Raw genomic sequence first — 12500 nt, 5'->3', positions numbered from 1 at the left:
TTCAGAAGGATTTACTGTCTCTACTACAGTCTATGATGTCTTTGGTTTTCCTTTCCCATTTTCCATTATAAAGGTAAGAGAAGGAAGGGAAAAATGACGAAGAGGAAGAGGAGAATTAACTTCCTGCATATCAATTTACTAACCTTCTTTATCTAAGAAACTCAAATGAAGGAAAAATTCATTCAAATCTCTCTCTCTCTCTCTCTCTCTCTCTCTCTCTCTCTCTCTCTCTCTCTCTCTCTCTCTCTCTCTCTCTCTCTCCGTGTGAAAGTGTGTGTGTGTGTGTGTGTGTGTGTGTGTGTGTGTGTGTGTGTGTGTGTGTCACGAGTAGGTTAGCACCGAGGAGGAGTGGTTATGTTCGTCAAATGTAAACAAACGGACGACATCTTAAACGTGGATGCAGACAGTGAGGGGCAAATATGGGTAACCATGTCGTGGTGGCCATACCAGAAAATAGGTTGGGTGTATATTCCCCCAAGTGTTTCACCATATTTTAACTCAGTACAACACGGAGCCTTGGCAAGCCACACTGTCATACCTGGCGACGTCATCATCATGGGTGACTTTAACGGTAGAGTCGACCAACCTCACTTGGTTGATAATGAACCCAGGGTGAGCTGGGGAGGGGGAATTGCCGCTGAGGAGGTGCAGACATGCATTACCACAGTTTTGGAGTGGTTGATTGTCATTCTGCTCTTCTCCGTCCACTGCTGTAGTTGTTCCAGCATTGCCTGAAGTGCTGAGTAGTCTGGGTTTTTGTTGTCGATTGGCACGCCCACGGTACAGTCATCAACGTACTTTCAGGGATGAGGGGTGTTGGTGAGAGCGTCATTAATCAGTATTAGGAAGAACAATGGACCCATTTTGGTGCCCTGAGGTACTCCACATGTCAGCTGTTGAAAGGAGGATGTGTAGTTCCGATAGCAGATGGCTTGTCGCCTTTCCGTGAGGAAGTCGGTGAGCCATGCTGCCAGAGGAGAGGGGAGACCCAGACTGATGATTTTGTTGATGACAACAGTGTGGTCAACCAGATCAAAAGCTTCCCTGAAGTCCACAAAAGCTACTGCTAAAGAGGTGTTTCGTTTGTCCAGGTGACTGTGAATGCAGTCAAGGAAACTGATTAGGTAGTGAGAGATGGAGGTGGCTCTAATGTTGCCGAATTGCTGGATGTCTAAGGAGTTACTAATTTTGCTGTACGCCCAGTCGAACACAGTCTTCACAAAATGAGGCTATGGATGGGTGTGATAGCTACTGGCCTAAGGTAATTGAGTGACTGCGGAGTGGGAGTTTTAGGGATAGGTGTGAGAAATGATGTTTTCCAATCCACGGGGCATCAGTACTGAGAGAGAAATGCATTTATTATTGATCAGAGAGGAGTAGCTAATTCTAGGGCAAATTCTTTATAAATCTTGTTGGGAAGGTCAGTAGGAGTGGTGAAATGAGGTTTAAGTTTTAGAATTCTCTTGTAAATTTACCTGACCTGGACGGTGGGAGGAGTGGAGGGAGAGGGGAGGTAGAAAGGGAGAGGAGAGGAATGGAGGGGTGGGAAAGTTCGACAGATCGTGTCGAAGTGAGAATTTATCTTGTCCGCTTCTGCGTTAATGGGGAAGTGTGAGGTGCAGGAAAGAGGGGGGACTGCTTTTGTAGACCACATAAAACCTTAATCTTATCAAACCACTGTCTGTTGTTGGTGAGTTTGAGTTGATGAATTTTCTTTGGGTAATAACTTCGTGGTCTTATTTCCCGTATCACTTTGTTCTTTATTTCCTGCACTGGATTGGGCAAGAATGACATGCCCAGTTTCTCTGCCTCATGAGTCTTTTGATGCGGGGCGGTCATCCATGGAGCATCAGATGGGTGCCCTGTGATGCTCTTTGCTGGGAAGTAGCAGTTGAAGGCTTCCTTTGAGATAGCAACAAAATTATGTCACTTGGTGTGGACATCCTCCACCTGCAGTACTTCGGCCCATGAGTGGTGTGTCACCCATTGCCCAAACTCTCTCATGGCTGAGTCAGGCATAGGTCGGTGAGTCTTGGTGACCGTTGAGTGGTGGGGCGAGGAGGTGGGTGTGGGGGACCACAGAATGTGTGTGTGTGTGTGTGTGTGTGTGTGTGTGTGTGTGTGTGTGTGTGTGTGTGTGTGTGTGTGTGTGTGTGTGTGTTATGTGTGCTTTGTGCAGAGAGAGAGAGAGAGAGAGAGAGAGAGAGAGAGAGAGAGAGAGAAACAGTTATCTTAGGCAACTGACACTAGCCCCTTTTCTGTTCCCTTCTACTTTCTGTATCCTCATTTTCGTTCCAAAGCTAGATGTTGCGTCTATGTGCGCAATGAATTGACTTGCTCTTGTGCCTTGGCTCTTGAATCTTCGGAGTTTTTTCCACTATCTGGCTATGACTCAATAGTCACTCTCTAACTAAATTTGTCTGTGCTGCCTATCTCTCCCCTAAGTCCTCTGAATATAGTATATTCTTTGACTACATAACTTCCAAAGTAGAGCACATTCAGTCCCTCTATCCTTTCACGGAGATCACCATCCCTGGAGATTTCAATGTTCACCACAAGCTCTGGGTTTCCTCTCCCTTCACTGACCGTCATGATGAACTAACTTCAAATTTGCTATCATCCATGACCTAGAGCAACTGATGCAACACCGTAGTCGTAATCCTGACCGTCTTGGAGATACGCACAACATTTTTTATCTTTTCCTTATCTGTAATCCTTCTGTTTATGCTGTTACCCTATCTTCTCCGTTGGGCTCCTCCAATCACTACCTCATATCTGTATCTTCTCCTATTTCTCCAATTCTTCCTTAGAATCTGGCGTTTTGCCTCTGCCAGTTGGGGGAACCTGAGAAGATATGTTGATTTTCCCTGGAATGATTACAGTTTACGTGTCAGAAACCCATCTCTATGTGCTGAACGCATAACAGAGGTGATAGAGTCTGGTAAGAAAACATACATTATTTTTCTTATCCTAAACCTTCTAAAGCTTAGTTTAACACAGTTCTCGTGCTATATATGACAGAGGTCACTCACAAAAGGTACTTGAGCCTCCCATTACCAGAATCTCATGCACTTTATATTTCTCACGTGAATTAGCGAAGTCTATTCTTCAACTTAACAAACACTTTCATAAATGGAAAATGTCAAAGTTTTTCAAACTCCAACTCCCCTCGAGACTTCTGGCATCTGGCTAAAAACATGTCCAATTACTTTACCTCTTTAACTTTCCCTCCTTTATTTTATCCTGAACTCTTCTCTCAAACCTTTGTCTTATAACTTTAATCTCTTGCTTATCTAAACTTTTTTTTATTCTATCCTCAATAGGAAGATTCTCAAAACATCTGTCACTTCACTTCTCTGATCGCCAGCATGGTTTCCGTCAAGGCTGCTCTACTGATGATCTTCTGGCTTTCCTTACCGAGTCTTTGTCATCCTCTTTTAGAGATTTCGGTGAGATTTTTGTTGCTGCTTTAGACATAAATTCTGGCACAAAGCTTTGATCTTAAAACTACCGTCCTACGGCTCCTATCCTTCTCTCTGCAACTTCATCTCGTTTCCTCTCCGACCATTTGATTGCTGCTGTGGTAAACGGCCATTGTTTTTCTCTTAAATCTGTTAACAGTTGTGTTCCTCAGGATTCTGTACTATCACCTACTTTCTTTCTATTATTCTTTATTGATTTTTTTTAACCAAATTTCTTGTCCTATCCACTCTTCCACTGATGATACCATTCTACACTTTTTCATGTCTTTTCAGAGACGACCATTCCTTCAGTAAGTCAAAAGATTACGCAGGGACACCACAAAAAGCCTAACTTCTAAACTATCTATGATTTCTTATTGGGAAACAGAAAATTTAGTAGTATTCAATGTCTGAAAAACTAAATTCCTCCATATATCAACTCGACACAACCTTCCAGACAACTCTTCTTCATTGACTCTCAGCTGTACCCATCTTCTACACTGAATATCCTCGATCTGTTCTTTACTCACAATCTAATAATCTTTCTTTTATCACATTTTCATGCTAAATCATCTACTGATCTTGCTAACTGCATGCCTCCTCCCATCATGCGGCTTTGTTGCACAAGGTTTTCTTCTTCTCACCCCTATTCCGTCTAACTCTCTAATGCAAAAGTTAACGAGTACTCTCAATCTTTCATACTTTCTCTGGTAAATTGTGGAACTCCCTACCTGCTTCTGTATTTACATCTCTCTCTCTCTCTCTCTCTCAATATATATATATATATATATATATATATATATATATATATATATATATATATATATATATATATATATATATATATATATATATATATATATACACGTGTACGTAGGGTTTACATATATCACGATATTGTTCTGCTCTAAGAAGATAAATGTTTAATATTTTACTATCTGCACAAAAACACGTGTAAAGCATTTACGCATTGGCATTTAGTGTTTTAGGAGGCATCATGTTGATGCGCGCTTGTTTGTGAGTGCGGTTCCCGACACTATAGCCTCTACGCGTCACTCAAGCCTTATGCTGGACTCACACATACACGATTGTGGTGCCCCGACAGGCACGATTGGAATCGGGGCTAAAAAGTGCGCGATTGCTCCCGATCATACAGGACAGGGCCGCGAGCCGGGAAAGACACGATTATCGGGCATATCGGGGGAGCGATCGGGGTGGTGTCACACCTAACGTAGCACTGTCGTCCCGACATGAAATGATGATACGCTCGTATCGGCGCGACAGGGGCGATGAACCCCGACAACACCCTCATTTGCAAATTGCATCGCCCTATATCGCCCCATACAGCCCGGCAGGGGCGTATCATCGTTGCATTCGGGGCGAAAGAAGCGATGGTACGGGTATGTCGGAGCGACAGCCCCGATGCATGCCACGACATATATATAGGCAGCCCACCACAACACCAGGTAAACACTCCAGCACCAGCCCTCAACAGTGCCACATCACCAGTGACTCAACACCACCACAAGCATGGACAGTTCCACGAAGGAACTAATTATGCTGGGGGTATGTGGTATGAGATACCACTTATTGAGGGCTCTTGTCGTCGACCAGTTTCTACTACCAGAGCCCCAACCAAAACGGAAGAGAAGGGCCTGGGTGTGGCCCTTCCTCCAGAAAAGACTGAGGTATGGACAATACGACACCCTCATGGACGAATTATATAAGGAGAACCCAGACCTGTACAAGAATTACACCAGGATGGACAGGGAGCTCTTTGACAGCATCGTCGAGGCCGTGACCCCTATCATCGAGAGGAAAACTAGTAGATGGCGGAAACCCATCGACCCTAGCACACGGGTTGCCATCACCCTGCGTTACCTTGCCACAAGGGACTCTTACAAATCCCTACAGTATGCATTTCGTGTGGCACATAACACCATATGTGGCATTGTTCCTGACACCTGCAACGCCATTGTTTCAGCATTTGCACCCACGCTCATCCGTCTCCCCGCCACACCTGTTGTTGTACACGAAGGGGACCTCCATCTCCAACCACTCAGCCAAGTTCCGTTCCTGGTCGTCTGTCAGCATCACGCAGGGCCCCTTCTTCCGGCACGGTTTCCTGCCGACTTTCCTCTTCGGGGGAGGTAAAGGCAGGGGCTGGGATTCCGGGGTTGGCACCAAACTATCCACGTCACTGTCCTCTACTACACTGGCACTACTTTCATCACAGCTGTCCTGGTTTACCACCTCACACTCCTCTAGGTGCAGTGTGGGCAGTTCCTCTTCACCTGAAGGTGTGGAAGGGTCAGGTGTGGGGCTTGAAGGCTGCTTCCTCCTCCTCTTGCCATTTTTTTTGGCCTGTGACATGGTGCTAGAGCGGGGTGAGAGAGCCGACTGGCATGAACGTGTCGCCTGTGACGTGTGGCAGGAGCGCCGGTGTTGGCCGGTGCTGCCCTCTACATATGTCATCACAATTCCCGCCGCCCCTGCCGCCCCTCGCGGCCCGCAAGGGGACGATGGTGCAACGATAGCCCCGTACTATTCTCTCCTGTCGCTCATTTCCCCCAGATATTCCCCGATAGCTACGCTGTTTGACATAGGGTGAGAACTTTGTCCACAATTCCTACGGTCAAGTCATCAATAAATCTGTCAGAGGGAAATACTGTTTTTCCTCTAACCTACGATGATGGCTGTGATCAGTACAAACAAACCACCTTGTAAGTCATTAGAGAACCTGCGCGCCGCTACAATGAATAAATAAATAAATTATATATATATATATATATATATATATATATATATATATATATATATATATATTTATATATATATATATATATATATATATATATATATATATATATATATATATATATATATATATATATATATATATATATATATATATATATATATATATATATATATATATATATATATATATATATATATATATATATATATATATATATATATATATATATATATATATATATATATATATATATATATATATATATATATATATATATATATATATATATATATATATATATATATATATATATATATATATATATATATATATATATATATATATATATATATATATATATATATATATATATATATATATATATATATATATATATATATATATATTTATTTATTTATTTATTGTAGCGGCGCGCAGGTTCTCTAATGACTTACAAGGTGGTTTGTTTGTACTGATCACAGCCATCATCGTAGGTTAGAGGAAAAACAGTATTTCCCTCTGACAGATTTATTGATGACTTAACCGTAAGAATTGTGGACAAGGTTCTCACCCAATTTCTAAAATAATAACATTACTCACTTGTATAAAACACTTTCAGAATATTATACAAATTATAAAATACACATACAATAAACTTGGCCCTGTGATATTTGGTATAAACTACAAAAAAAGATGTGTACCTTATTCACCGCTTCCTGTGTCTTCCCATCGCGACGTATAATGCTGGACTCACACATACACGATCGTGGTGCCCCGACAGGCACGATGGCTGAAATTTAGCATCGGGGGACTATCGAGGCATCAATCGTGCGTGATCGGAATGTTACGGGGGTCATCGGGCAACATACGGCGCATGCGGGCGTATATATATATATATATATATATATATATATATATATATATATATATATATATATATATATATATATATATATATATATATATATATATATATATATATATATATATATATATATATATATATATATATATATATATATAATATGGGAAAATACAGTTCGGTTTATTGTACATTACCCCATCTCCAAGCAGCTTGCCAGGGGGTATTTCCTTTAATGGTTTTTACGAGATTTTTTATGCCCTCGACAAGGCAACTGTTGAGTTTTTCCAGGCGACGTTGCTCTTCACGTAGCCGGCAACAGTAGGCCTGTGGGCGAAAGAGACTTCATGTACAGTTTGTACACAAATTTATGAGAAATGAGAGAGAGAGAGAGAGAGAGAGAGAGAGAGAGAGAGAGAGAGAGAGAGAGAGAGAGAGAGAGAGAGATTGTCGTGACAACTGCATAAATGTTTTATTAAGTATCAGAAATTTAAAATTAGATGTATATAGTATAAAACCTCAACTTAAGAAAAAAAAAGAAAAGGTATAAAATGAACCTTGTCATATATATTATCACAAGATATTAAGTTTGACATATGTTGATATAACCGAGTAATTTTAAGATTTTTAAAGAATTTGAAGGGATTCAACTATTTTGAGAGCTACTGCATTACTTGTTCTAAACATGAAGCAAAGTCTCCTCTTTTAATGAAATTATGAGAACTTTGTCCATGTTTTATGGTGATAAACATTTTTATTGTGCTACACGTCCGAGATATAGCATTAACACCTTAAACTGAAGATATTGCAACGTAGAAGTTATTTTTCTAGAACTAACATATCTTTAACTAATCTGAGTTTTTCAAAGACTTTCCATGCTGCAAGGGAGCTACCGTTGAGACTCGTGTCCAACGCCGGTTTTCCTTCTAACCTCCACATTGTGGCACAGTTAGAAGTTAGACATGGCATACTCACGGTCGTGAGGGATGCCAGCACGTTGTGGGTGACATCGGGACTCTGCCATGCCTCCTGCAACAGAGTGGAGGGCAGCGACGTGCCACTAGCCAGCAGCAAGCTGACGGTGCGTGCACGGTTGGTGGCGACAGCCAATCTAAGTACGGAGTTGTTACCCCAGGCCTCCGTAGGAGCACCCTTGCACAGGAGGCTGGACACTGCCTGTACATCGTCCCCACGACTGACTACTGAGAGCAGCTCCTCATATAGGTGCTCGGGTGGGCTGTCGCTCTACCAAAAAGAAAAAAAAGAAAAAAAGAAAAGAACATGATGCTGGAATATGTTAAAACAAAAGGCATATAAAATAATGTTGCAGTTTTCAGAAGTTACATTGGATGGCGGCAGAAGTGTTCACTGGTGGCTATGGTGAGGTTTCTGTGTGTGTGTGTGTGTGTGTGTGTGTGTGTGTGTGTGTGTGTGTGTGTGTGTGTGTGTGTGTGTGTGTGTGTGTGTGTGTGTGTGTGTGTGTGTGTGTTTACCTAGTTGTAGTTTTACAGGCACTGGGTTTTATGCTCGTGTGGCCCCGTCTCCATATCTACACTTATCCAATCTTACTTTAAAACTATGCACACTCGTTGCAGACACTACTTCTTCATTCAAAGTGTTCCATGTCTCAACACATCTTTGCGAGAAACTATACTTTTTAATATCTCTTACACATCTTCCCTTCCTCAGCTTCTTACTATGCGATCTTGTGCTTCTACTGGCATATTCTTCTCTCGGGATCAGATACTCATTGTCAATTTGGTCCATTCCGTTTATCAATTTATAAACTTGTATGAGATCCCCTCTCTCCCTTCTCTGCTCCAATGTTGGAAGATCCATAGCCTTTAGTGTGTGTGTGTGTGTGTGTGTGTGTGTGTGTGTGTGTGTGTGTGTGTGTGTGTGTGTGTGTCTCCTTCACATACACTCCGTTTGTCTCTGTAGTAAAAAGGGAACTTTAGGATTTTAGAAAATATTTGTTTTAACTGCTGTCGCAATGTTGTAAAAAAATAAGCCAGGAATGGCAATAATGTAAATTGAGGTTGTTTGTCATTAGTAGTTGGAATTCAATTGTAAGACAAAACCTTCCATGAAAACTTTTTTACACGATTTTTTTTTTCCAAATATAGCATTGATGTGAAATTAATGGTAACGCAATTTGCTTACATGAAACCTGAGGAACATAAGAATAATATCAACTATCTTTTCTAATTGACAGATTAATGTCTCTCATAATCAATTTTAACTTTCAAAAAATATTTGTTCGTATTATTCTTAAAATGATTTACTTCTTTAGCCAAGTGAAGATGAAATTTTATCCATGTTCCCTTTTCTTGATATATATCAAAATATTTCATTAATTACCTTAATGTTACAATAGATGATCATAGCAAGAAAAAGGCTGATCTCTGTTAGTATAAGTCATTCATGATATTTTAAATACCAATTGTCATAACAAAATATTGTATTTAAGTTGCGCACACACACACACACACACACACACACACACACACACGCCCGGTTAGTTCAGTGGTTAGAGCGCTGGCTTCACAAGCCAAAGGACCGGGGTTCGACTCCCCGGCCGGGTGGAGATATTAGGGTGTGTCTCCTTTCACGACGTGTAGCCCCTGTTCACCTAGCAGTGAGTAGGTACGGAACGTAAATCGAGGAGTTGTGACCTTGTTGTCCCGGTGTGTGGTGTGTGCCTGGTCTCAGGCCTATCCGAAGATCGGAAATAATGAGCTCTGAGCTCGTTCCGTAGGGTAACGTCTGGCTGTCTCGTCAGAGACTGCAGCAGATCAAACAGTGACACACACACATACACACACACACGTAATGGGCCAAGTCGAGATATAAGTGATTCAGACGATTTATAACGACTTAATTAAAGAGCCATATGATGGCTCGCGCTGTTTGTTCAGAGATAGAATGTTGGTGATAGGCCGGTCACCTGCACCACAGGTCTACTGCTACTGCTATAATTTCTGCAGACACTATTCAATCCAGCCACATTTAATGTTGTAAACTTCTCAAAGATAGTATTGTTTGAGTAATGATATGTAGGATAGGGAAGTAAGACCTTTACATATGTAAGTGTTGTTGATTCACTACATAAAATAGGTAATTTGTGTAATATATAGTTGCTTGTGTTTACAGGGAGTTGTGTGCCCTTCATAGTTTGAGTGGCCCGAGCAGTGAATGAAGATGGCAGTAAGTGAAAGTGATTGACGGAATATGTAACGGTGAGAACCTGTATAGCCGGCGTAAACGCGCGCACTGTCGCGCATGGTTAAAATTCTAATTTTCTTATACACCATGCTTAAACTTGAAGTGCTTAACGGGGAGGCTGAAGGCTCCATTTCATAAGGGTGCTGTTCACTGGTCAGTGTCGGGCGGAATGCCAGGGGAGGTGGATGTATGCTCTCTCTGATAGGTCTGCAATTACAGTATGATGGACCAAGAATACCACCCTGCAGTTCATAAAAATTCTGAAAGAACATATTTGCATGTGGAATGTAAAGAGTTCAGAATACAAAATGAAAAAAAAAAAATATGGTAACAATTACAATTTATTTTATTGTTCATAGCAGCACATGCGCCTCCCCCGTCAATTTTGGAGAGTGATCGACGCCGTTTGACACATTCTCTAACGGAGAAGTTGTCAACTGTGTTCCGCGGAACCCCATGGTTACGGAAGTGAAGACCTTTCGTGAGCTCTGTGGCAAAAATCAATATGTGTTTGACAAAACCTTATTTTTATTTATTGATACCAACAGGAATGGATGGAATTAAATGTGAAAGGGATGAAATAATTTACATATTAGAGAGAGAGAGAGAGAGAGAGAGAGAGAGAGAGAGAGAGAGATACTGATCGACTACGTGAAGTCCATGTCCATTTAGGGCCTTTAATTACATAAGGGGGTTCCACCTACATTGGGTGAAGGGGTTATAGGGGTGGGGTGCTCCGCCGAATACCAGAAGAGAGAAAGAGTTTCGTAAATTTGAAAAGTTTGAGAACTACTGCTCTAATTTATACACTCCCTTCTTGCTGCAACAGCACAGTGCCTCATGACGCTGCTTCATAATACCTAGCGTATACAGGCCTTAACAGTGTGTCGGTATAGCTGGAGTGACACTTTGAAGATTCGCTGTGTTTGTTTTTGAACTCATGTGAAAGGAAGTGAAGATACATTGTAAATATCTGCGGAACTTGGCTTCTGTTGTTTTCAACTATTTCCTAATTGTCTATTTACCATCATAACATCATCGACCCACCAGATCCTCAATGTTTAAATATTTGACTACTCGACCTCCTTACTGTTCAGGGAAAATGTAGTTTTTAACGTTACACACACACACCCGGTAGCTCAGTTGTCAGAGCGCTGGCTTCACAAGCCAGAGGACCGGGTTCGATTCCCCGGCCGGGTGGAGATATTTGGGCGTGTCTCCTTTCACGTGTAGCCCCTGTTCACCTAGCAGTGAGTAGGTACGGGATGTAAATCGAGGAGTTGTGACCTTGTTGTCCCGGTATGTGGTGTGTGCCTGGTTTCAGGCCTATCCGAAGATCGGAAATAATAAGCTCTGAGCTCGTTCCGTAGGATAACAACGTCTGGCTGTCTCGTCAGAGACTGCAGCAGGTCAAACAAACAGTGAAACACACACACACACACACACACACACACACACACACACACACACACACACACACACACCTAGTAGTGAAGTGATTAGCACGCTCGGCTCGCAGCCGAGAAAGCTCGGGTTCGAGTCCCGAGGGGCAAAGAGGCAAAGAGGCAAATGGCGTGCCTCTAAAAATGTTGCTATGTTCACCTAGTAGCAAATAGTACGGGATGTAATTCCAGGGTTGGGGCCTCGCTTACCCGACATGCGGTGTGTGGCGTGGTCTCAGTCCTACCCGAAGATCGGTGTATGAGCTCTGAGCTCGCTCCGTAATGGTAAAGGTTGGCTGGGTGACCAGCAGGCGACCTTACGAATACACACACACACACACACACACGGTCTGGTAGTGCAGTGGTTAGCGTGCCCGACTCACAATCGGGATATCCGTGATTCGAATCTTGGGTCACGTCAGGAGACTGAGCATTTTTCTTCCTGTGATGCCCCTGTTCACCTAAGTAGCGACTAGATACCCCGTGTAAGTTGGGTTTGTGACCCACTGCTGGGTTGGAAAAATAAACTATGAATAGAAAAAAAGAATACATGAATACGTGGTATAGCCTGACCACCATAAGATAATCTAGCACCATCTGGGAGCCTTGGTATCAACTTGTAGGATACCACCATGGGGTTGCATAGACTTGACATGCATGTATCTCTGTTGGTATATAGATACTTACAATATGTAGAACTTCCAGGTGAAAATCTGTAACCTGTCATTCAAATAAAACAAGATATCACT

At 42.0% G+C, this 12500-nt stretch overlaps 1 protein-coding gene across 8 annotated transcripts in view; it reads right to left on the bottom strand.

Moving 5' to 3' along the window:
• LOC123510739 (ankyrin-2-like) overlaps window positions 1–12500 on the bottom strand; it is a 98502-nt gene that overhangs the window by 16356 nt on the left and 69646 nt on the right. For all 8 annotated transcript variants that reach the window (XM_045266087.1, XM_045266083.1, XM_045266090.1 and 5 more), the window contains 2 exons: window positions 8060–8329; window positions 7282–7411 (listed from right to left, as the gene is read on the bottom strand). In XM_045266087.1, coding sequence (XP_045122022.1) covers window positions 7282–7411; window positions 8060–8329 — 400 coding nt within the window. The remainder of the gene's footprint in view (window positions 1–7281; window positions 7412–8059; window positions 8330–12500) is intronic.

This window comes from Portunus trituberculatus, chromosome 30 (genome assembly GCF_017591435.1).
Source record: "Portunus trituberculatus isolate SZX2019 chromosome 30, ASM1759143v1, whole genome shotgun sequence".
In the NCBI taxonomy this organism is placed as follows: domain Eukaryota; kingdom Metazoa; phylum Arthropoda; class Malacostraca; order Decapoda; family Portunidae; genus Portunus; species Portunus trituberculatus.
Note: the sequence above shows the minus strand (reverse complement) of the source record. Positions and strands in the feature narration are given on the sequence as shown.